This window comes from Centropristis striata, chromosome 5 (assembly GCF_030273125.1).
Source record: "Centropristis striata isolate RG_2023a ecotype Rhode Island chromosome 5, C.striata_1.0, whole genome shotgun sequence".
In the NCBI taxonomy this organism is placed as follows: domain Eukaryota; kingdom Metazoa; phylum Chordata; class Actinopteri; order Perciformes; family Serranidae; genus Centropristis; species Centropristis striata.
This window is the reverse complement of record NC_081521.1, coordinates 27,846,480-27,872,927: the sequence shown is the minus strand read 5'-3', so window position 1 is coordinate 27,872,927 and position 26,448 is coordinate 27,846,480. Positions and strand designations below refer to the sequence as shown.

At 37.8% G+C, this 26,448-nt stretch overlaps 3 protein-coding genes across 3 annotated transcripts in view; 1 reads left to right on the top strand and 2 right to left on the bottom strand.

Annotated features, from left to right (window-relative positions):
• Positions 1-12,323, bottom strand: part of nphp4 (nephronophthisis 4) — a 206,501-nt gene extending 194,178 nt beyond the window's left edge. The window contains exons 1-2 of the mRNA XM_059333949.1: positions 11,976-12,323; positions 10,538-10,675 (exon numbers count right to left, since the gene is read on the bottom strand). Coding sequence (XP_059189932.1) covers positions 10,538-10,675; positions 11,976-12,152 — 315 coding nt within the window. The 5' untranslated portion in view covers positions 12,153-12,323. The remainder of the gene's footprint in view (positions 1-10,537; positions 10,676-11,975) is intronic.
• A 2,317-nt stretch (positions 12,324-14,640) lies between these two features.
• On the top strand, positions 14,641-18,743 carry dffb (DNA fragmentation factor, beta polypeptide (caspase-activated DNase)). The gene is made up of 7 exons (XM_059333859.1): positions 14,641-14,784; positions 15,689-15,815; positions 15,978-16,163; positions 17,481-17,560; positions 17,642-17,815; positions 17,949-18,049; positions 18,200-18,743. Exons 1-7 carry the CDS (start codon positions 14,662-14,664, stop codon positions 18,453-18,455), a joined length of 1,047 nt encoding a protein of 348 aa, XP_059189842.1. The 5' UTR covers positions 14,641-14,661; the 3' UTR covers positions 18,456-18,743.
• Positions 18,589-24,662, bottom strand: c5h1orf174 (chromosome 5 C1orf174 homolog). The gene is made up of 4 exons (XM_059333860.1): positions 24,357-24,662; positions 22,232-22,288; positions 21,741-22,112; positions 18,589-20,306 (listed from the first exon to the last, which is right to left on the bottom strand). Exons 1-4 carry the CDS (start codon positions 24,366-24,368, stop codon positions 20,178-20,180), a joined length of 570 nt encoding a protein of 189 aa, XP_059189843.1. The 5' UTR covers positions 24,369-24,662; the 3' UTR covers positions 18,589-20,177.
• Positions 24,663-26,448: the final 1,786 nt, after the last annotated feature.

Genomic DNA, 26,448 nt, shown 5'->3' with positions numbered 1-26,448 from the left:
TTCAATGTGTCAAAGGATTATTGCTATTACACATTTTTCTTCATTTCAAAAAATCTTGTGAAAAGACCGAAAACAACAATGTGTTAGTTTATCACGAAATACTGATTTTTTTTTTTTTTTAGAGATACGACAGTGCCCGTGTCCCTGGTAACGAACACTATACTCAGGGTTACAATATGGTCATTCAGTCATTGATGTGTTTTAATAGTTTTCAACAACAATAGAGCTCTAGATAAATGATTCTCAACCATTTTCAGGTCAAGGACCCCTAAATTGATAAACATTAGGTCATGGACCACCATATTATAACAATGCTCAACAATAGAGATTGCCCAATTGTCCAGGGCCGCATCTACCAGCATCACTCGTCCAATCGGCCAAGTGGTAAAAAAAACTATTAAACACCTTTTTTACCAGAGCTGAAAAAAACATGCACAAACCTTCACATATGTATTGCGTAGTCTGCCGCAAGGTTGAGAGAAACTTGGATAGAAAAGGTCCGTTTTCCAAAGGCACATTAAGTTTCCGAAAAACTTCCCATAACAAGAGCCAACCTCAACTTGCATGGAAGCTCAGAGGACTGCCAACAAGCGCTCCTCCAAATATAAATATATCACTTTTTATCTTTGCCTTTTGTGGTATTTGATAACCGCTAATAAATTGTATAACAGCAAGTAAAAACTGATTTCGGGAAAGATGATTTATGTCATGTTTGCCCAACTGGGCAGGTAAAAGACAGAAAAAAAACATCAACGTTGAATGCTGTTAATAGGGTTTCGCATCAGGCACCTCCGTCTTAAAAATTCTAAATCTAAAGTTTGGCTGTTTGATATGAAGAGAATTCTATGGTTGTAAACTACAGTTGAGGAGATAACCTATAAGCAAGTGAAACCTATGGTCCAAATAGTTATTCCTATGACTGTTGGGCTCACTTCTATAGTGAATTAAATAGTGGAAATAAACTATTCCCTATTTTTCTGGGGACCCCTTGGACCTCCCTCAAGGACACCTTACATTATTAATCCCACAATGGGGAAATTCAACCTCTGTATTTCACACATCCTTTTTTGACACACCATATATACATATAAATCTATATCAGGCTTATCTGATATGCAGCAAATACTTGTTAACTGGATACATTTTCAATAGTAGGAAAAATGTTTCCAGGTGTTTTTTGTCATATGAGAGGTCTACCAACATATTTGTCACAGTGATGTTAATGTTTTCCTGTAAATATGTACTTATGTTCATGGAAAATAAGAAATGAAAGAGAATTTGTATGTATTCACAGCATGGGAAGCCATGATGTGCTGAAATATTAATTTCACAGCCAATAATACAAGTATGAAAAACACAGTAAGACCACAGCAAACACAGTTATGATACACATTGTGTCGAAGAGCAGGCAAAGCAGAAATCCTGAAAAATATTAACGTCACCTGCTGTTTAACACACAGCTCAGAAGAGAGTTTAAAAACATTCTGCTTTAAATTTGATGGTTTACAGACAGGTGCCATAATTACAGCTATGCATCTTTAAAACAGCCAACATTTTCAAACCAGATGTGATGCATGGATCTCAGAATTCAACTGAGAATAAACAGAGTGAAGCAGCACAGATTGCTGTCAATAATGTATATCTGTGGTGTGGTGCAGGTGCCTTTCAAGATGGAAAGAAGAAGCCTAATCTGTGTGTTTATCAAACCTTCCCACTTGAGGTAGTTATCTATAGCAACAGGTTGAAGAACACATAGGCTACAAAGTGTAAGCCATGCATTTGAAATAAAAGGTGATAATTGCACCATTAGAGCAAACACCACCCACACAGCAGACAGTATACAAACACACCATACACATTGTGCATGGTTACATCTCTACTGTGTCTTTTACTGCTGGATATCTGACTTCAACTGTCAAACTGCCCCAGTTTTTATTCTACCATAAGACACGATTCTGAACAATATAAATTGATTGAATCCATTGTTTTGGACTATGTTTAAAAATAAAAACATATTTTCAGTTCAACATAGGTAATTAGGGTACAGAACCACCACACTTCCCTGAGCTCCTGCTCATAGTTACACATAGGGCAGGGCGATAAGGCTAAAATCTAAACCCTATCCCAATATAGGTAATTTCATATCTTGATAATGATATATACCATCTACTAGCATATTTTCTGACAATTCAATAAACAAAAAGTCTTTATAAAAAAACACATAAATAACCATGGTAAAGACAGCTTCGCTACCTATACAGGGAACACAACCTACAGTGTTGTCTTAATTACATAACGCAGTTAAGCTGCTGGTTTTTCTGCATCGCAACAGATACCATATAGATAGATACAGTCATGGAAAAAAATATTAGACCCCCCTTATTTTCTCTAATTTCTTGTTAATTTTAATGCCTGTTACAACTAAAGGTAAATTTGTTTGGACAAATATATGATAACAACAACAATTGTTCATAAGAGTTTAATTTAACAGCTGAGATCTAGCCATTTTCAATGGTTTTATTGATAATGATTCTGGTTATTATCAAGAAAACCATTGAAAAAGGCTAGATATCAGCTCTTAAATTAAACTCTTTTGAGATATTTTTGTTATCATTATATTTGTCCAAACAAATGTACCTTTAGTTGTACCAAGCATTAAAATGAACAAGAAATTGAAGAAAACAATGGTCTCATATTTTTTTTCCATGACTGTATATATGTAGAATGCACATTTTATATATTTTTTCCAATATACACTCACCAGCCCCTTTATTGGGTACACCTATGCAACTGCTTGTTAATGCAGTTCTATCCAATCAGCCAATCATATGGCAGCAATTCAATGCATTTAGGCATGCGGACATGGTGAAGACGAGCTGCTGAAGTTCAAAGCGAGCATCAGAACGGGGAAGAAATGTGATTTAAGTGACATAGTTGTTGGTCTGGGTATTTCACAAATTGCTCATCTACTGGGATTTTCCCACACAACCATTTCTACGGTTTACAAAGAGCAAATATCCAAGTAAGCGATAAATATCTGACCTCTGGCATCAACAAGGCATTTTGGTCCAGAGGAGAATGGCCAGACTAGTTCAACAGTAACTCAAATAACCACTTATTACAACCAAGGTTCGCAGAAGACCATCTCTGAACACACAACACGTCCAATCTTGAAGCAGATGGGCTACAGCAGCAGAACACCACACTGCCACTTTATTAGGTCCACTTTGCTCGCTGATAAAGTGGTCGGTGGGCGTATATTGTCATATCACTCAGGCTTAGTAATGCAAGAGTTCTCTACAGCTAAAATATCAAGTGGCAGCATGCAGGCGCTAATTGAAGTGAGGAGTTTGTTCCCAAGAAAGGCACCGTCTCCTCAGTCATCTGGAAGTGGTTTGGTTTTGCAGCATCTTTAACAGAGGCACACAGTTGGAGAAGTGTGTGGCACTGTGAGTTGCACAAGACAACCAGAGCCATAACCGATCTGCTTAAAAGCAGGTAACATTAGCCCAATCATTTTCTCATAGCATCCCACATAATAAAGAAAATTTTATTTTGAGGCAAAATGGTACAGCCTCATTTCAAATTGCAGCTATTTATTTCTTAATGGGATTACTGTTACTTCTTCCTTTGCCAATAACAATGTTAAGAGCTATCTAATAGAAAAGATAAAAAAGTTCTCTCAGGATGACAAAAATGTCGAAACACGGACATGATTACCAGCAGATGTTTGTATTCAGCCCAAATAACTAAAAACGTATCAATATGGAGGAACATGTTCCTCTCTGTTCAGGTTAAATTAAGAGTTGACATGAGAGATAATCTCACCTTTTCTCTAAACACGGGAGAAAAGGGCAGAGCTTCCTCCTACATGACAGCTGAATGGACACACTTGAATAGATGTGCATCACGTGTGCAGTCATACGTGATGGGCTGCAAACACTGAATATAGCACACAACAACAAAAATACCAGAGTCAAAAGAGTTTTTCCTCAGCTGAGCCAGCCTTTCTGTAGCATGTCTCCTTTTTAGAAAGCAAGCCAAAAAACGGGAGGGGTGGAGGTTTTAACTGTAGCTTCGTTACAGCACTGACAGCTTAAATTTGGCAACATATTGTGAGCTTTCAGAAGAAACTTGTGATTTACAGGATGAATGTGACTACTGCCACGTTTTCAATACTTCAAGCCCAAGTTTGAACCATATGGGACTCCTCACTTTGAAACCAGTTTGCTCTTTAGAGAACAACTATTCAAGAAACAAAAGCGGAGGAATTGCACAACTGATGTTCAAATGTTTTCCCATCGGTGAAGCACTGTCTTCTTCTGCTTTTTAGTGCTTTGAAGTCATGTAATAAGGCTGTGTGTGTTGGTGCATATGGTGGTGAGGGCTATTGTTTTTATCACACTGTGGGGACCAAGACATGATCTGCTGTGAGGTTCATTTAGTATGTGGTAGGGTTAGAGGGGTTAGCATAAGGGTTATAGACATGTGGTTCAGGTTCGGAGAAGGGACAAAAGAATAAAGAGTAGAAAGTGAAAGATGCATGTGTGTGTGTGTGTGTGTTACTACCTGTGTGTATTGTGTGCAGTGCAACCTACGTCATGCCAAACAACATTTGGAGACCTGCACAAACAAGAGGTTGCACGGACAGGAACAAAACTTGGCCTTTTCTCCAAAGCCCAACTGTCGGCCTGATAATGTTGCACATATGAGAAGAAAACCACTGGCTCCCTGTGAAGGCAGGGAGTTCAAATGGAGTGATCACAGTGAGAGACAATGCAGAAAGATGCACATTTCTCTCTGCCTCATCCGGTCTCTCGGCTCCTCTCTCTGCGCTGTCTGTAGCACAACATTGCCCTCTACTGCTCACGGCTTCCACTACCTGAGACTAAGTACAGCAAGGAGTGCAACCTTGGAGAAAAAATCCTAACGGTTGTCAATCAATCTGAGTCATGATGCGAGAAACCCAGCAACGGGTGGTAAAGTGCAAGTAGTCTGGGTTGTTTAGCACATACTGAACTTTGTAACAGGAGTTTTTTTAAATCTCAAGAAGACAAAGAAGGGACATTACTGCACAGGCTCCAGGCTGACTTTGCTTTATAGAACACATTAAGAAAGTATATACACAGTATAGGAGCCCATGACATGGCAAAATTGCCTTGTTCTTCCTCAGTTTCAGGATCCAGTCAAAGGAAAGGTACCACAACATAAATTTTCCTTTATGCCTTCAAGTAAACAGACCTCAATTCAAGTAAAGGCCTGCAAAACCAATGAAGCATTGAGAAAGAAATCAAATCATCATCGAATATGCACTCTGCTTTTAAAATAAAACCTTTATAAGTCAGACTCGACAACTCAAAACCGTCTCGTTAAACGGCACAAACAGCAACAGACGTCGTCACTGTGAATACATCTCGCCTCAGAAAAAACATCCAGAGACAAAGCAAGAAAATATATTTAGTAAGAGCTCTCTCTTTCTCTCTTTAATCACTGTGCATCTTTGCTTTTCACCTGATATTAAAACCAATCCATCATGGCTGACTGAGGTGGGGGGGTGGGGCCTTGCAATTTTCACCGAGCTCCTGTAACTTAGGAGAGGATCCCCCCTCTGACATTATTTGGATATCAAACAGCAATTTGCCACTCATAAACACCAGCATGAATGCGAGTGCATCGGGCCAAATCCAATAAAAAAGCTGGTGCAGCTCTCGCGGCACGACACAGAGAGGGCCAGCCCTACTTTATCATCCTGATAGGATATGATGTGGTTTATATTATTACCCTGGATGGATAATAGGATTTGGACGCTTATTGGGATACCAAGTGGGTTTTTATACAGGCTATGACTATTATGGTGGATCAAAGTAAGGCCATACACTGTGAAAGATTGTTCGATCAAAAGAACATCAAGCAGAGGAAAGGGAGAGAAAACAGATGGTGACAAAAGTGGAAATCTGAATATGCCATAGCTGTGACTCATTGGTGTCTCTGTAAAAAGACTTATGCAACACTCTGCATTTATCATTCAGCTACAGCTCACGGTATTCTCTCCATTAAAAAGAGTTTCTCAAAACATCTTGTGCAGCAGTTCGCACTGTAAGCAGATCAGGCATCTTCAACGTTGGAGAATACAGAGGAGCTCAGCAGCACTCTGACGCTTTCATAAAACAGTGGGTGACTGGCCTCCAACCAGGACATACAGAGGCCTTCAGATGGTTGATTGAGAGAGAACACAGACATCCAGCTGTTCCCCAGATATCTGCTCAAAAATAACATAATGACTCGGAAGAGATGGTAAACACGATGCTGGGTGACATATTTTCAAGGGATGAGACCACATATGGGTACATTTTATAGTTCACAACTGATGACCCTTTCACAAGGAACTCCTCTGGAGGGCTGGCAGCTGTAGTTAGGCTGCATCTTTCAATTGGAGGATGGAGGTTCAAGCCATGTGATAGCAGCAAATGCCTTTTCAAGAGGGGAGAAGAAGATGCCAACTACCTGCCATCTGCAGGGCTGCAGCTGTACTCGACCTTGGTTTCTGGCTTTTGATTACCATGGAATGCAGGAAGATAACGGAGGGGACAAATGTTTGCTTTTTTAAGTTTTCTTCTCTTGAACTGAAGGTCGGATCCCCAAAACTGCCTGGATGAAAGATGGTTGCAAAATCTTGTGAATTTATGTTTATAAAGGGGCAGTAAAAGTCTTGCTTGTTTCCTCATTCGTATTCCCTTCCCACACAGGTATAAAATTATTGCTTCCATTGTGAAGTGCATGGTAATAATTATCATTCCTCAAAATGAGAGGTGGCAGTTAATTGTTCCGAATAAATGACCACCATGGAAATGAGAAACTTTACTCAGGGAATAAACCAGTTAAAAAAGTGTTGCCGTGACAGACCTTGAATGACTCAGTCATTTTGAACGCTTTCTATTAAATGTTTCAGATTTAATTCTTTGCTTTCTTGGGCAAAATCTTAGAAAAGTGTGACATAGTAAAGTATCCTTTTACTGGTTGTGAGGGCTGTTTTGCTGAAACTGTATTTGACTTCCTGCCCTAGCCCCTAGTAGTTTTATATATGTATAATTACATCACTGTGAGGCCTTATTGGGTATTAAACCTCTTTTTTTTGGTACTGACTAAAATGTGTCTACTGTCAAAATGTTGCATTTAGCTATAGCAAGCTAAGCTATGATAATGTGGCATTGAACTTACATTATGAAATTGAAGGGGGCATATCAAGTTCATATTTGATTTGAAAAGAACATTTTTGTCATAATGTCTGTATTAATATACCTGTATTTACCCTTTAAATGAAACGATCTGTATTTGCGCCTGTCTCCCCTCCTGAAAAAGCCCATTCTGCTCTGATTTGCCAGTGTTTCTGAATCTTCCACATCTGCGTTCCCAGCATCCATGCACTTTATTGCAGCCGGGGGATAATCGTAATGGAACTGTCACAACACTTTATACCTTTATGTAGTATTTTGTGATATCATAAGGTTTGACTTTGGTCTTACTTTTGCTTTTTTGAATACTTCTTCTTTACTATGGGCATTGTCATGATGTCCTGCACTAATCTATTGGAATACAAATTATAATAGCATGAATATGTATCTTACATTAGGAATTTATCTGCCAAAGCAAGATTTGGACTTCAAGTTAAATGCATTGAAGTTCTCATAAAAATGTCATGGTGTTCTTGACCAACAGTGTTGCGCTGAGCATCTTTGGCTTAAACCATGGCAAGAGCACACATTTTAAAATAATCGTGTCATGCCTTAGGGCTAGATTAAATCTAATCTCCTCACATCGGACTACAACAATTCTGGAGTGCACGGTAATAAATTATAAAGGGTTGTTTAAAGCGCTCGATTTTAACTTTACTCACTGTACAGGAAACAAGCTGCAAAAGCAGCATGGACATGGCAGACCAGAGGGTGCCTTCCTAAACAAAAGAGAGCCTTTCAAGTTGAACAGACACAATGAGGAAAATCTGGTTTTAGGCACTTTTCAATATCAGTATCATAAATTTTGTCCTCCGTAGCTACGACATTCTCTTTAGCATTTTCAAGAAGTAATTGGAAATTTCATCATCAAAGCACATCTTTCAAAGAGTACATCACACAGTTTGACATCAAAAAAGTGTTTCATTGTTCCCTTTGTCTAATAATGATTACAGAGGAGAAACGACGCAAAGAACAATGATTGGGAAAGTAAAGAAATTAAGTGCAACAAAGTGAGACCGAAGACATCTGTGCAAGTCGAATGGCACATTTGGCTGAAACTGTGGGCCGACTTCATTCACATTGACTCACAAAGAGAAGTACATTACAATTACAATACATCAGTAAGTCAGTAAGTGTTTCTTGTTCAGAGCAGCTCAACCACAGCAGACATGTCACTGCATCCAAAGGAGGGCATTAACTTACAATAAATACAACAATAAGCAAATATTGCACCAAATTCAACTCCAAATCATAATAGAAAGGCCTTAGTTTCCCGTTTATCATGATAATGTAGCAAACAGACACTGCTTTCAGTAATACAGTCAGCACAGAAACACTAACACAGAGCTAAAGTGAGGGAGGCAAATCTTAAATGATTACCCAATAACAGACAGAACTGTTTTTTAGGCTCACAACTTCAGTTTACTCCAAATTGCCGTTTTGGAGCAAAGATGCAATTGTCAGCCAGAGAAAAGCTACTTTCTACAACTTCCACAAAATGAAAAATTGTAACATTTGGTTGTGCTGCAGAGTAACCCTATGGCGAAAGGCTCCACATAACTTAGTTGTGATGTTTAAGGTGACTGATGGATGCAGTTAAGCCAAATGGTCCATTTTGAATTCACCCGGCTTCTTACAGGTTTTATGTATCTGCTGCTAACAAATTGCTATTCTGTTATCTGTCTGTTATGACGATGAAAGTAAGCTGACAAAAGTGCCTGCTGTTGTTCACTTGTGTGGATGAGCAGAGAACAAATGAGTTACATCTGTGAACACCTTAAAGGAGACAGATAAACTGCAATAGAAACCATTAGATGTTGAGTTCTTGTGCCGGTACCTGCTGGTTGAAAATCAATCAAATCTTTTGTTCACATCTGTTAAGTGGGAGTGTGAAAAACTGAGAGGGCTGAGTTGAAAATACAGCAAAAACCTCCACAGTGTGAGTCTGCCAGCATTTCACAATTGAAAGGTGCGAACAAGATGCTTCCATGGTTGTTTACCGGGTCATTCCAAAAATTACAGAAATGTAATGATGTGCACCGACTTCCTCAATACCACTATGCCTGTTCAGTTATACTAGCAGTAATGTACATTGTATTAAACATGTCGTCTCTGTGACATCCATAGGTTTCTGAAGTGCCAATGTAAAGCTCAGTGTGGTGGCTCTGGCCATCGGCATCTTTGCGGTGCCTGACTCTGCCCAACTCCCAGCTAATCCAAAAAACGAAAAAGGAGGTGCAGTGTGGGTGAGCAGAGGCAGGCTGAATGAACCTTGGTTGTTCAAACACGCTATCTGTGACAGCAAGTAGCTGTCACTCAAAGTGCCCATGCCCTTAATTCAATAATCAATTGTTTCTATATCGATCTTCCAAAAAATGTAGTATATCATGTCATACATTGATATTGCCAAATAAAAATATTTATAATAATAGAAGATTTTATCCATATCGCCCATTCCTACTGAGGCTGTTTAGGGTTGCTTATGATGACGGATCAGTGTCAACTAAATCTGATCAGACCACATACACATAATCGAAGAGGGAGGTTAGATGAGTTATGCAGCATTAAACTCATAATAAATAATATATATATGGATGTTATATTTCTAAACTTACGCTACTTCAAATTCAAAAAGATGTCTTCAGGGGATCTAGGGACACTTTAACATTTTGCATTGCCACAGTCACTGTGTCGTTTCAATGTATTTAAAATAACCTTGCAAAACTACAACTTAACACTTGTCACTTGTTGCAACTGCTTGATTGTTGATTGATTATTTACTGTGTCTACCATAAAGCAGTGTAAACAGGTAGGTGATACCAATTTGTATTGTATCCATCATTTTCTTCTTAAAAATCCTCTGTAATAACAAAAATGTTTCATCACATAAAAAGTGTACTCTTCTACTGGCAGTGAGAGGAAATGACTGAAACGCTTATAAGATTGAACTTGTTTGATGCAACTGGAATCACTTAATGGTAATCAGGGCAGTTTGTAACTGCTGTAAGGCGCTGAATTTAGGCTGACAATGTTCTCAAGAGCACAGCAGAACAAAGACCAATCATCAGTGCAAATTGAAAGCCTTAAGTGTTAGAGCTTTTGAGTTGGTTTTAATTAAAATAATGGCTGCTAAATTAATGTAATTTATGATTAAATCAGCACTGATTTCACCACATAATCTTTAATTCACTGCTTATCAAAACAGCATGAGTAGTTTAAAATACAGCCTACAAACCTAACACAAAGTAAATTATAGCCGCATGTCTTCAGCTGTCTGACCTAACTCAGTGTTATTGTACAGCTACCTCATTAAAGGAGATCTTGTTGTTTTTCATCCTCTGGGGTGGGCTCTTCCATGTTTTCCCAAAGAAATGCTGGTGGTTTCTATCAAACAGGGTCACTCGCAGCTGGTAGGCCACAGCTTGTTCTCCCTCTGACATTTCCTGTGGGAAAAAAAGGGGAAACACCCACATTAGGAAAGTCACAGGTAATCCTCGGCCCAAAAGATTGAGATGTATGAAAAAATAAACCGTGAAAATTACCATTTGTCAACTTCTCTGCAAACATCCATGAATGAAAGTTTCAAACCCAAAATTATGCATGCATACAGTCATGGAAAAAAAATATTAGACCACCCTTTTTCTTCAATTTCTTTTTCATTTTAATGCCTGGTACAACTAAAGGTACATGGTTTTCTTGATAATAACCAAAATCATTACTAAGAAAAACATGGCAAATGGCTAGATATCACCTCTTACATTAAACTCTTATGAGCTATTTTTGTTGTTTACCACTATATTTGTCCAAACAAATGTACCTTTAGTTGTACCAGGCATTAAATGAACAAGAAAGCAAGGAGAAAACATGGGTGGTCTAATAAGTTTAAGTTTATAAGTTTCACATTCCACAAAAATATGAAATGATCTGAAATGTGTATTTCATTACCATGAGACAATTATGGGGCAAGAGAAACAGACCAAACAAGAGAAACAGACCATACAAACCTCTTAACCAAATTCACAATAGGGATCGGTACCATACTAAAACTAGTATTTTGAATGCTCAGTGTACTGACCGGTCAATAAAGTGCAGGGTCATCTTATTATACAATTTTTTGGACATAGTTTTGCTAGTTTTCTTCAGACGCAGTGTGGCATATGATAAACTATAGGGGCGAAATAGTGAAGAGGACTTTCCCATATATTTGCTTACAGTTATAAAGTCAGAAGACTACACTTTAAATTAATAACTACACAGAATATAGGTGCGTTAGGCCACCACCAAATTTCTGCCATGAGCAGAACTGTTCCTAAAATGCCACAGTCACTGTCATTTCAATGTATTTAAAATAACCTTGCAAAACTACAACTTAACCCTTGTCACTTGTTGCAACTGCTTGATTGCTGATTGATTATTTACTGTGTCTACCATAAAGCAGTGTAAACAGGTAAGTGATAGGCCTACTAATTTGTATTGTATCCATAATTTTCTTAAAAATCCTCTGTAATAACAAAAAATGTTGCATCACATAAAAAGTGTACTCTTCTACTTGCAGTGAGAGGAAATGACTGAAACGCTTATAAGATTGAACTTGTTTGATGTAACTGGAATCACTTACTGGTAATCAGGGCAGTTTGTAACTACTGTAAGTCGCTGAATTTAGGCTGACAATGTTCTCAAATTTCTGCCATGAGCAGAACTGTTTCTAAAGCTGAGCATTTAGCGTTAGCTATGAGCAATCACCTGCGGGAGGTGAGCTGCAGTGAGCCGGTGGAGGCTGAGCTGGAAGCCGTGGGGCTGGGTGAAGTGGCTTTCCGCAGCCAGGCGGACTGTCTGGCTGGGCGGAGGAACCACCCGGTTTCTTTCAAACACTTCTCTCCAGCCGTCCGCCATGGTGGATATGTCTTCTGTTTTGACCATAGTCTGTAGTTAATAGGAAAAAGATAATGACATTGTGAGGTACCGACTTGTTAATGTGTTATCTTATCTACCCGTTCAGATTTTCAAACCCGCGGCCGCCATATTGAATTCGGATTCTACTACTTCGTTGAGAGGGGGTAGAGTGTAAATTGATTATTTCATCAACAGTATTCTAGATTAAAATAATCATACAAACAGCGAAAAGTTAACAAACAAGAAGGGCCAGTTATGCGATGACTCGTTCTATATCGAAATTGAACACCTAAGCAGAATTTTATAGTATTCGCCCTTAATCCTCTACACCTTTCATTTGGTATTTCCCATTGCGCGGCATCTGTTGCTATGGTAATGCTCACTTTGCGGTCTTTCATAAATGCGATAAACAAAACAAACACCCGCGGTTAATTCTGCACCATAGTGCCGTTAATTATACCAGAATTCTTCACGTTTTTAAAAAATATTTCAAATATATTAATGATATTTATCGTGCTAGTAGTAGTAGCTATAGCAGTAGTATTGCATTACAAAGGTAGTGATCTGTAGTGACAAGAAACACCCAAAAAGCTAATTTAAGCCAAGGAATCTATAACTTTTTATAGTATCTTTGATTTAAGCTGAAACATTTAAACTTAAAGGGTGGCCCATAACAGTTAAAGAGATCTGTGGCACCTTTTATGGCAGAGTGTGAGATAAAGAGTGGTTGTTAAACTTTAGGAGCATAATGGTCAGATCTTATTTGTCCCACTTTACCTGAAAGGTCCGCTTTAGCTGTTTTAAGTGTGTCTGGGACTAAATTAATTGCCAAATGAAAATGGCCGGCCTGCCTGCAACCGAGTTTATCCCTGTTAGAGATAAAGATTTCCTAAAATTGTTAGGTACAGCCAAGACAAGGTGATGCTTCCATGTACCCTAGATACATGCACAAGTAAGGAGACAGTAAAGTAAAAAATAATAATTAACAAAAAAGGTTGAAGCCTTAAGGTACTTTTGACCAGTCCCCGCAGAATTGGAGAGTGGTTGTTACAAACTGATGTGATTTGTTTACTTTCATTTGTATAGCCAGCCACAGGCTTCCCATTTGCATTTTGAATAGTTTATCTAGTGACATACTGGTTGAATTAAAGTTGCTAAAAGCTTCCAGTCATCTTACCGCTTGAAAGGCCCATAAACATCAAAAAAAGGTGATTTACTTATTCTTATGACATTTTTAGTAGTAGCCCAACACTTTTAGACATAAACATTCAGAACTCTATCCCATTGTTCTGTCCAACAGCATGGAATAACATATATTTTACCAGTCTACATTTAGTCAAAGAAAATTCTGAGATAATCGTAATATGGGCTATTTAAGCATTGTCATATAAAATCAAATCAAATCAAATCAAATAGCCTTTTTTGTCATTATATAGTAAACTATACAACAAAACTCAGAGTACCACTGCTTAAGGTGCATAGTTAAAGCAAGAATAACAACAAAACACAGAAGTAAACATTTCAAAAATATGGTAGAACACAGCTAAAACAAGGACAAAAACAAGCATGTGATGTCATAAATAAATATGAAAATAGATAAATAACCACTGAAAATACTACAAATGGCATAGACGAGATAAATAGTGTGTTGCACATATTAATTGTATTGCACATATCAGTTTTATTGCACAATGGGCATTTAAAATGCAGTTTTTGTATCTTGACACTTTACTTTTAAAAGGATGGCTTCCCATTAACCAGTGTCATAATCATATAATACTTATAATGAATCAATATTCTACATTACAGACTGGGGCAGTGTTGTCTGCATAACTCATTTTGTTGATTATTGTGTTGTTGTTTTTTTTAACTCTATGAATGCATGACAGTGTCTTTTAAATTATCTTGCTGTTTTTACTTGCGTATAAATATCTGGACACTTCTTCCATCACTATACAGTAGCCTCCTGTGTGTCTCCTGAACTGTCCCTTGACTTTCGTTTCAAGCAAAGATAGTAGAACATGGTTCTCAAACTTACGGCCCGCGGGCCAATTGCAGCCCTTGTGACACTATTTTGTGGCCCCCACCTTGATATGAAAGTTTAATGCGAGTTTTATATGAATCGCACTTTACCATGTTGTGTGTGGAAGGTCCCTTTAATTACTTTTTTTGGTAATTTAATGTCTGTTTTTTTTATAATTTTGTGTCTTTTTTAAATAATTGTGTCTTTTTTAGTAATTTTGTGTCTTTTTTAATAACTTTGTGCCTTATCGGTAATCCTGTGTATTTGTTGGTCATTTGTGGGGGTTTTTGGTCATTTTGTGTCTTTTTTAAGTAATTTAGCTTTTTCTGTCATTTTGTGTCTTTTTTGGTTATTTTGATACTGCCTCCAGCGGGCCCCAGGTAATTTGAGTTTGAGACCCCTACAGTAGAAGAAGAGAAACACTAGGGGGCAGCAGCACATCACCAGTGAGTGCAGTGAGCCTGACGAGGAAGAAGAAGGAAGCGGTAGTTACAAAAAACTGATAACAGTGCAATGTTCGGACTCTTCGGGAAGAATAAACCTGTGAAAATTAGGAGTTATAATGAAAACACAAAGTACGGAGTTGCAGCGAAAGATGTGAAGGAGCTGATAAAGAAAGGCTGCAAGATATTACAGGTGAACTCGTCGGGTTTTTTTTCTGGTTTGTTTATTAGTTGTACCGCCAGTTCCGCTTTGTTTTTCAGCGAGGATATGGTTAAAAAAAGTCAACACTTGCTAGAAAAACACATGAAACAGACAGCTGTTAAAATTGTAGCTACTTGTGGCCTTAGCAGTTACACAGTGGCTGGTTGTGAGTGCTGTGAGCATATAAGTGTTAATGCACGTACAGTAACTTTAGCTGTTTTGTTTACCGCTGTTAGATAGAGCCGCGGTTTAGTCCAGAGGTCATCTTGACCGAGAAGATGATGAGGAGAATAACGAAACTGTGGGACAGAATTAGTTTCACATTACATTCAGACGGCCGTATGTTCCTGACGGTTATCTGCATATCATAAAATACAACATAATTTATACACCGAAGGGGCATTTATCATTACAGCAGCAGCACGTAAACAGATCGAAGGTTAGAAAGCTGCACTAATAGTAAATATAATTTTTAAAATGCTGTTCCTTTTTAATTAAATGTAACATGTGACCAAGTGTTTTAGAGATAGCCATGACAGTTTATCTTTATTCAAAGGAAGGCAGGCACAGAAGACACGCTATGTAAAGGACGGGGACATTGAGTCTACAAAGTAACTAACAGAACTACAAAGAAAATAATGCAGATTATAATATATCTCACAGCTGACAGTAGCCCAGGCTTTTTTCCCCACTTCTGAGCATTTGCCCATAGCATTCCTTTTGAATAATGTGAAACTAAAATTTTAAAGAAGTATATCAACATTTTTTAAAATGGCTCAGAATGTAATGCTTGGTCCTACACATCAACCAGAATAAAAGAAAAAAAGTGTCTTAATTCTGTCCTAAATTTCACACTGAATTTAAAGATCTTGTATTTTTATTCTTATTTTGCCAGTTGCCATCTTCTGGTGCTCATGTCTGCTTGTATGCGGATGGAACAAACGTGACGGAGGAATTCTTCCCAACTCTGTCAGACAACACTGAACTTGTCCTTCTCTCCAGAGATCAGACATGGAGTGGAGGTCGGTGAATCATCCTCACACACCATTAAATAAAATCAAGAGAAGTACTTCAGTTTTAAACGTGTGATTGTGTCTTCTCCTGACCAGATAAACTGAAAGTTTACACTTAGGATGAGAGTACTGTTGTCTGCCCCTCATAACCCCCTGTGGTTCCAATTCCAGTTGCATGTGACATCGGTCAGTTACTGAGCACAGACCGGCACGCTGACAGCCTCATTAAAGCGGCGAAGGGGCTCCTGTCGGATGAGCAGTCTCCTAAAAGACGGAAAATCCTGACTGACCTGCTGCTCAACCTGGAGGACAGATCGGAGCTGGAGAGCAGAGAGGAGGATGAAGACTGGTTCAAAGGTACAAAGTCTAATAGGGACTCTGGCCATCCAAACTTGAGCTGCAACAAAAGAAAAGACTTTGTTTCTCATTATAAGAAGATTTTTTTGTTTGTTTTAAGTATCCTTTTTAATGTCAAACAAGATCTTTTTTTAATGTTTTAATATTTTTCTCTTTATTAATACATACAAAACAGACTGAACAAACTACAACATCCGTGGCAAAGTTTACATTGTGCAAAATGTGAACTTAGATGAAAGTGAGAGTTTGGATTTATCGAAGTGGGGTTGTATAAGGATTTATCCATAGTCTGTGTATTACCTACAGTAGATGGTAGTCGGCATAGATGGGGGCAGTAGTTAAACATATTTTAGGCACCTATTGGAAGCCTGCCAAAAAAAGTAACTTTTACTTTAAATGTGCACTATGCTTAGAATATTTTCATTGCTTTCCCTCACCGTCAGACAACCCTGTTTAAATTCACCTGGCGGGGGAACTTAAGCTGTTCTGTGCTCTTGTCAAAGCCACCAGACTCCATTAACAAAAATAGTAATTGAACCTCACAGGTCAGGGCGTTGATTGTTTAGTTCAGTGGTTTAGTTCAAACTTTTTCGGTCATTCCCCACTTTGGACAAGGAGGAATTTTCAAGCCCAGTCTGCCCCAATTGCACAACACAATGCTAATGAAATATGCCAAGCTTAACATTTTCAAGTAACATCATGTTGTATCTAAATTCAAACTCAATTACATCAAATTAAACCAAGTTCAACAATAGGGAAAATAAAAGTGCAGCTGTGTCATAACTTGCATGAAGTTCAAATATCGAGAAAATAAAAGTGCCACTTTGCAATCTGTTAAAAAAAAAAAAAAAAGATGAGCAATGCATTCGGCAAGAGAGCTGAGCAAGTGAACACATGATTCTTATTCCTACATTCGTGGCTGCAAAGCTGCAAGCTTAAAAAGTTCCAGTTTATTGAAGAAACACAGGCGCAGCTACCAGTTCCTCTTTAGGACCCTGGGGAGTGAGAGCCGTGCCTTATTGTGTGTTCAATTTACATTGAAAGTCGAACTTGGAGCTCAGAACAACGTCAACCCCAAAGTTGAGTGCTCCCAGCACTTCCCAACAACAAAACATGTAACTGTTGTTTACGTGAGTGGCAGAAGGGTTTAGTTTGAGGCTAATCGAGGCAGTGATAGACCAGCAACTCCTTCCTTCTGCAAGGTAAATTACTGTTTTTGTCAGTGGAGTCTGGTGGCTTTGACAAAACCATAGAAAGGCTTCCGTGACTCTAATCCCTGTGTAGTCGAGTTTGTTGTTAAGTGCAGTTCCATTTCAGGTGTTCCTACTCGATTCAAGACGAAGTCTGCCTACATGAAGACTAACTGTGAGAACAGGATACGAGGCTACATGAAGGAGGTAAAACGCCTCATTCTATTTAAGCATCTTAAAGTGTCTGAGATAATATCTGAACCTTTGGTTCTATGTGTCTGGTCTCAGTTGGATGGTGCTACCAAAACCATAACGAAGGCTAAAGTCAGGGAAGAGTTTCTGAAAACATCAAAATGCCTGGCGGAAATGCTGAAGACAACAAAGTACAATGGCTGCTATTTTGACAGGACTGAAAAGAAAGCGGATCGCCTCTGTACTCCGGAGGGATGGTTTACCTGCCAGGTATTACTCCTCCCTATTTGCTGCATTGCCATACATTCTGGTGACACTCTCCTCACAACTTATAAAACATTTTGAAAGAACTGGACCGGACTTGACTTTTGTTTACACCTCCTCTTCTCTGTTGCTTCCTCAGGGATCATTTGAGCAGAAAGTGTGCCAGAGCCTCCACTCCATCAACCCCTACGGCAGCAGAGAGAGCAGGATTGTGTTCAGCACCTGGAATCTGGACCACAGGTTGGACACAAGAAGTAATATTTGAATTATATGACACCATGGATTTGCTTTACAATCAAATCATTTACCAGTAAGGCAGAGCTAACCGCTTTGAGTGGGTTATGTATTAATTTGAAAAAGGTACCTTAAAACTTTTCTTCTTGTGTCCAGGATTGAAAAGAAGAGGACGATCATTCCCGCCCTGCTGGAAGCTCTAGAGAATCACAAGAGCACCGACATCAACCTGAGCTACTTCTTCCGGATGCTGTTTACCCGGGAAAACCTGAAGCTGGTTCACATTGTGTGCCACAATAAAGCTGCTCACAACCTGCAGTGTGACACTAAGAAGATTTTTACACAAGCCGTGAACACAGGCAAAGCAAAACAAAACGTCAAAGGGAGGAAGAGGCGATTAAATTGTGAATAATTTAGTATATGAACTGTTAAAATATGAGTGACCTCTCCTTTTTACCTCTCATTTTTTAAACCATTTTCTGCATTCTGAACCTGTGTTGCCTGCTGAGCTTTGTCAGACCAAAATAATTCCACTCAAACAAACCTTGAAATCATGAAAAACATTTATTTTTCTCCCTGTTGGCACGGTAATGTAAAATGCATGAATAGGTTACAATGCGGCATTCACTCAGTCATAAAGTTGCATAGGAGTGAATTGCACTAGTGCAATTACTGTTGACCTCAAAGTTAGATGATTAAATTATATTTTTAAAATCAGGTTTAAGTTATTCTCAGTTTACTTACACACCGAAGATTGTTATCATAAACTTTAAAATCCATGTTTTTATATAATACATTTTTTTCATATAGAAATTTGTCATTTTTACAAATGTGAACCTAACAGTAATTTCATCAGGGTAAATTATTAGCTGCAATGATATATATGTGCGTATATGTTATATTACAGATGTGTTGTATGTTAAACAGCTGCCGTAAAAGCCCAAACAGGGCACACAGATGTGTTGATGAGGAATATTAGACACTTTGTGAAAAATGGCATTCATGTTTGACACTGAACTTGTGATATAAAAGCTTTTCATTGTGTAACTGCTCTTTGGCACATTTATACAGTCTGAAACCACAACATGAAATCTTATTATGCTGTTTATCAATACTTTTGCTTTTAGCATTATATAATTTGTACTTTGTAAGTAAAAATAAGCTTTTCTAAGTGTTATTTTCGTCCTGTAATATTTTGGCATCTCTCATGTCTAATCTCAAACTGCAAAATCATGAAGCAGTATATTATATGGACGGATCTGTCTTAATAAAGTGCTGTGCCAACACACCATCCAAGTAAAAACAAAGTTGATTGAACCAAGAGTGGCGTGTGCAGTAATTCAGCAAGATACAAGTCTTCAATTTCTTGTTAATGCCTGGTACAACTAAAGGTACATCTGTTTGGACAAATATAATGATAACAACAAAAATAGCTCATAAGAGTTGAATTTAAGAGCTGATATCTAGCCATTTTCCATGGTTTTTGTGAAGAAAACAAATGTACCTTTAGTTGTACCAGGCATTAAAATGAATAAGAAATTGGAGGAAACAAGCGTGGTCTAATCATTTTTTTTTCATGACTGTATAATAAAACAGGCACTATACGTTTCCCACAAGTGGCTATATTAATACAATTACTGTAGGTAGGTTAAAAATCAGTTGAAATAAAACAATTTGGCATTTTTGTGCATTTGGACGGTCCTCGTCAAGTTAAAAATTCAAAATTTACAAGTTTACCACCGAGAACTTGCTTTCAAACCGTTAAAAATGCCAGTAGTAAGCTTGAACAAGTTTTTAAAAATTGTGACAAATCACTTGGCGAAATACTGGAAGCAAGGAGCAAACACATGCAATGCTGGCTGGTAAATGATAGAAGCCGAACATCACATTCATCCACAGCAAGTTCAAGCCTTCCTTACAAACACACATCACATGGCAGTGGGCAAATTCATCACCAGTGAATGAGCATCATCACACATGGTAGATTTGTGACAGCGTTATGATTTAGGGACTGATTCAACGCAGCCTCTGAATAATTTATGTGGCTGCTTTCTCGTAAGTGCTGAGCGTTATATATGTCCTTCTGCAGGCGTGACTTTGAGTCCACCACAGTCATTGGAGCAGTTTCTCTTCGCTAAGTGTCGTCTCGCTCCATACTGCTGAGGCCCGCCTCCTCATCGCTGTCCTCTGGTGCGTAGTAATGTCGTCTGCCGTTCTTCCTCTGAACGCGGGAAGAACTCCCTGATGACCTCTGAGGAAAGTCCTGAAGAATAAAAAAAGAAAGTTCATTTTTATAAATTCATTCTTCGTGGACATAATTGAATTCAACTGCCACATTTAAAAAGGTTTTCCGTCTCCCAATCTCTTTAAAATTACTTCTTCAGTTCAATCAATATCCTTCGGCAAACCTGCAGACCCTTTATCTTTTTTGTTTGCTGTTTTTACGAGATGCTTTTAGCACCAGCAGTGTGGATCATTATTTGCTCAGGCTAAAGTTAATTACCAAAGACATAAGTCAAGTTGGAATACCTGCAGCCTCAGCAAATAAAGTGCCAGAATTGACTTCCCAGTTGTCGCTGCTTTACAGAACACTATGTGGCTGTTAAAGCCATGTTCACAATACGTAACGTTAGCTAATCTTGCTAGCATTAGCTAACTGTTTCTGTACTGTACAAAAATAGAAATGTGAGGTATTAAACTTGAGTTTTCTATTTTTTCTGCTACTAACTTTTTACTTCTATTCCACTACATCGGTGGGAAATATTGTGTTTGTTATTCCACTACGTTTATCTGACAGCTTTAGTTACTTAACAGATTTCAATTAATACTGAATATAATAAATAAAAACATTACAGCAACGAGGCTTCAATTGTCCTGTAGGGGAACCAAACAAGCCACACAGCACAGAAAGTAATATATGTAAAAAACATTAAAATAAGCTCCACATTTACCAGCTGCAACATTAAGCAAAGAACACATATTTCATCAATAATTACAATCCATACTATAAAAATCTATCTTAAGCTTATTTGTTCACCAAAACAAGATGTTTTGTCGTCATTTCTTCTGATCTCGAATCTTTCAAAGGCTTCACTTGCAAATTAAAAACTGTTGTTTCCCAGACACAACACCCCCTCTACCTGGTTCTGTTTTGTTTCTTGTCACCTTTTTCACTACTCTACTCTAATACTAGTAAAGATACAATATATTGAATAGCCCTTAATTGTATCACACAATTTTCTTGTCCATTTAACAGGAAACAACATTGGCTCTAATAAAGAACAGAATTGCGCATACAAGAAATGTTCCGCAATAAGCAGATTGTCATATTTTAAAAGGAGAGAGTTGATATATGGAAGTGTGAAGAACACTTAAAAATTGTACTAACTGCACTCCTGGGGCATGTCAATTCTGCAAATACGTGTTTTGTATTTTAACTACACAATCATTGACTCTTTTGTTGGATCCTAAAATGTGCACAAATGTCTCCTAAAAATATCACTGGCAGAACATACTTGGTCTTCCATAGTCATGTGAGGTAACAACAACAGATACAGAGGCTGCTTTGTCTATCTTTAGTCAGCGTCATTTCAGCACAGGCCATCAGCTGGGAAAAGCTTTCATCTACAAAAAACTTTTTTAACCTAAATTAAGTCATAAGTTGTCCTTATTGTGGAGATAAAGCAAAATTCCTCACCTGTAAAGTATCCAAGTTTCCGAAGAACTGTTCCACAGGAAGTATCTGATTACTGTCGTCATCTGGGAACATGACTTTGCTGGTTTCATCACAGTCCATGTCCTCTGACTCCTGTTTGTCCCAGTCGCTGTTCATTTTGCAGCTGTCCAAATCCAGCCCCATCCTCAGTTCGTTTTCTTTGCCTTCCTGTCCTTCGAGCTCAGGTGACGCTGAGCATCTCCTCCTGCCTGCAGACTGGTGGCATTCACAGCTGATGCGAGAAAGTCTCTCCAGAGCACCATTTGCTTTACTGTAACCACTGACGACTGAACTGCTCTCTACTGCTGGCTGTGTCTTTGGACTTTTCTTACATTTCCTCCTTGTAGTAGAAGCCTGAGACAGAAAGTTGTTTAAGATGTCAGAACTCAGTTAAAAATAGCAAAAACACAACCGCTGTCTTTATACACTGTTTTATACAGACTGTTTTCTCTTGTATACTGGTTAACACAAACCTTTCTGGAGTTGCTCTTCCTCTTTCTGGGCTTCAAGCTGTCAAGCTGACCGGACATCTGCAAAACAGCAACATGTGGCTTAATTGATCCCGTGTAGCAATACTCAATTATAGCAACCGGTTCATAAAAAAAGTTATTTTCTAATCAGCAGGGAGACTATTAAACTAAATGCATGAAGCTTCTCTCGCTATGATGATAACACAAGCAGAGTGAATAACATGAGCCAGCTTTGAAAGAACATCAAGATGTCTGAGGTATTTCACTGCCAAACTTGCATACCAGAAAACAGATAAAGCTGGCATATCTACACATCGAAATAGCTGCCTTAGGTGATGACTGCCATGTCTTTTGAGTTTAGTATGTTAATAACGTTGTGCAACATTTTTTGCTGTAAAAGAAGATGTGGGAAACACCTGATGAATCGGTGATTTAATGTTACATGCCACGTCTTATTTTCAACTTAAAATGTTTCTCTAAGAATGTGTTCAAAATGTTTAAATGTACTTGCATGTTATACTTTCCAAAACTGATAATGAAACTATTATTTCTCATGCTTAGAAGCTGTGGGATCTTAGCCAAGGCTGCATGTACAGGTGCATCTCATTTATGTCAGTAACTCAATTCAAAAAGTGGAAATAACACAGTATATAGATCCATTACACAGAGGAATCATGTCTTAATTTATTTAAAATCATCTAATTAAAATGATTATGGCTTACATTTATTGAAGACCAAAAATTCAGTGTCTCAAAAATTTTGGAATATTACAAAACACCAATTTTAAAAAGTATGTATAATATGGAAATGTTGGCCTCTGAAAATGTCCATCTATATGCACTCAATACTTGGTTGGGGATATTTGACTCGAACTACTTGAAATGGACTTTCCATCCTATTCTAATGTATTGAGATGCACATGTATGATTGTACCGGTGCGCATGAACCCCAGCGCCTCTGTATTTTCCACTCGTCAAACTCCTCCCAAAATGTTGGCGATTTAACGTCACGTTTGTCAACAGCCATGACTCAAGACCTCCAGTAAACACTGCGCCCGTATTGTGATATTTACGGTAAATTCATTGAAACTGCTTTTACTGCACAGTAAATATTCAACTGCATTTTATTATGAATTTCCACAGTGAAAAGTCCTGTAAGTTTGTGAGAAGATACCCGAGGTCCTGGAGAATGAACCTGCAGTAGAATAAGTGACTGGAAACAGTTTAATTCTAATATAATGTAATATTTTACTGTAGGCTACAGTCGATTTCTAAAGGCGTTTTATACAATAAAAAACCCACAGTGAACAGTTCTGTGAATATCATGTAATTAATCCTATTTCCATATTTAAATGATATTTGGGCCTGGTCGTATAACACTTTATTCTGAAAACTGAAAACCGCACGTAGACACAACAAATACATTTTCGGCGCGACGCAATTTAACTATTTGACGTGGTGTGTTCATGTTAAGTTAAAAGTTCATGTCTCCTCTCTGCTGGTAAGTTTTATACTGAAAAAAAGTGAGAAAGAATGACAGTAAAGTGTTTATCCTTCATGTCAGCTCGCTTGGAGCAGTTTCAATGGATTTACCGTAAATATCATAATACGGGCCCATTACATTATATAGGGACGGCTGGTTTGACTACGGAGAAGCGAATGACGGCTCACTTGACCGCAGTCAGTAAACTCTGAATGTTATTCTGTTTGAACGTGTGTAGGTGTGCCAAAGCATTGCCGAATATAAGTAAAAACAAAAACGGTTCATGTTGTGACTGTTAAGACAAGACAGTGGGTGTGTGTAACTGAGCTTTTGACGACTCAATCCCACTGTCGGTAAACAAAACATCACGGGGAAAGGTAACTAGGTTACGCTCAAATTAATCCCATAGATTAATCCACATGACACCAAACGACTTGACCGTTGTTTGTGGTCACAATGAAACAGACTTGGAAAATATGGGAAAAGCCACAAGCTAACGTCAGCTAAAGGGTCTGATAATTTATATCGACATATCAGCTTCAAGCTAATTAGGGCTAGCATGATAGCACATCTATAAGAAACCATTAACTAATGCTAACTTACTAAACAGCTGCCTGTTAGCTTACTAGCATAGCCAAACGCCTACCTTGTGCATCATTTGCCGACGTGATGCTTCCGTTTTTCAGCGGCTCGATATTAAAACATCGACTATATTCTTCAAATGAGCTGGTTTTGGTGAGCTACAAACAGCTAGAGTCGATATGTGTCGTCTCCGCCTGAGCTCCGCTCCTCGATCTGATCCTCAGTTTATTTCCTGTTGGGGAGGTTCACTCGGAGGTCACAGTCTTTCGCCACCAATGTGGTTTTGTGGCGATAAACAACTACAATTTTTATCTTTATATACACATGTCCTTAGTTCAGTCTAAAAGACCACTCCTGAATTCCTGGGTTAATGTCGAAATGTGCATTGCATTTTGATTTTTAAAAAATATATTTTTACTGTAACATGTCAATTAATAATTGTTATTTCTTAACCCTCTGGAGTCTCCAAAACCACCAAAGCATGACTTCTTCATGACATCCAGACTAGAAAACAAAGCAGCGTGGAGCCCTACTGTACATTTACCTCTAAAGTTCTGGCTGTAAACTCCATGAGGCCAGTTTCAGTTTGATGATGATATGCCAAGTAAAACTGGAGACAAGGTCAAATATATTTTGTATAGAATGATAGAACTGGATGTAACCCTCTTATATGTTATATTTGCAACCTTTGTTCACATTTTAACATTTAAAATTCCTTATTGAGCATGATAGTGTTTTGAAAGTAAAAAAAAAAGGATTCATAATCACATTTTATGTTGGACTAAAGGATGAAAAAAGACACAAAACAACCAAAAGAAGACATAAAATGACCAAAAAAAAGACACAAAAATAAATAAAAAAGACACAAAATGACAAAGAAAGACACAAAAAAGAGACAAAATAACTAAAAAATACACAAAATGACCAAAATTGTTACGCTAAACACACAAGACACAAATAAAATAGAGTCACACAAGAATAAAAAACCAGAGTTGGATGACAGGATCACACACAATCACAAGATCACATTTATTTTGTTTTTTCTTTGTTTCTTTTTGGTTCAAAATGTTGATCCAGTAAGTCAGAATAAAAAATCTATTATTATTATTAGGTCATATAGGTGAGGTCGTGCTGAAAAAAAATATACCAACATGGCATTTAAACATTTTATAAATGGTGTATACAGATACAGAAAAATGGACTAAATAGCCCCAGACTCCATAGAGTTAAGACCTTTGTACATACACCCCGGTACGAATCCATATAAAATGTCTGTGGATTTATTTTGAAGGCGAACTTCCGCTTTTACGGTCTAACTATGCTTCTCACTGAAAACCTTCTCCACTGACAAATAGGTCGATACATTTTCACCGTCTGTACACTTTGCAGATAATAACGGACGGGTCCACAATAAAACAAACGACAATGTAATAAAATCTGAGAAGAATGCCGTTTGAATTGACTCGATGTGAAGGTAAATGTTTGGTTTAACTGGGTCGTTTGAGGTGACAGTGTGGGCGGATATGTTATACCAGTAAATGTCCACAAGGGGGTGATAGAGTCTATCTAATGCCACCCTCTCATTTGTTATATGATATGTATGGTTGCTACTTACAGCTTGTGCTTTCGAGGAAAAATAGGGATATTCTTCTTAAAAAATAAATATATCCCTTGTTTGGATATCAGCTTTAAACATTATTAAAGTATCTTCCACCATGACTTGGAAGAGTTGAATAGTGTGAAACTGCATCTGTTTTGGTCATTGGTTGAAAACAATATTCAGGTCCTTTACTTAAGGAAAAATACTAATACCACACTGTGAAATTACTCCACTACAAGTAAAAGTCCTGCTGCATTTAAAACTTATTCAAGTAAGAATAAAAAAGTACCAGCATCAAAATTAACTTAAAGTATTAAAAGTAAAAAGAACTCATTATGCGGAATGGACTCACTCAGATTGTTATTTATTCCAAATATATTATTGGATTATTTGTATTGATGCTAAATAAGCAGTATTTTAATTTTCTCATGGTAGGGCTGATTTAAATTACTTAATATACTGTAATGAGGTTTAATTAAAAATGTCAAATCGTTTTAAATGTATCATGTTTTACATGTTAAATCTCGACCTGAAAAGTAATTAAAGCTGTCAGCTA

Bases quoted from the DNA above. Each gene is read 5' to 3' on its own strand.
- c5h1orf174 (XM_059333860.1), bottom strand. The intron at 22,113-22,231 runs GTTTGTGTTAAC...TTTCTGTCTCAG, and splicing joins GGAAGAGCAACTCCAGAAAG to GCTTCTACTACAAGGAGGAA. The intron at 20,307-21,740 runs GTGAGGAATTTT...TTTATTCTTCAG, and splicing joins GAAACTTGGATACTTTACAG to GACTTTCCTCAGAGGTCATC.
- dffb (XM_059333859.1), top strand. From the start codon at position 14,662: ATGTTCGGACTCTTCGGGAAGAATAAACCTGTGAAAATTAGGAGTTAT. The intron at 14,785-15,688 runs GTGAACTCGTCG...TTATTTTGCCAG, and splicing joins AAGGCTGCAAGATATTACAG to TTGCCATCTTCTGGTGCTCA. The intron at 17,816-17,948 runs GTATTACTCCTC...TTGCTTCCTCAG, and splicing joins AGGGATGGTTTACCTGCCAG to GGATCATTTGAGCAGAAAGT.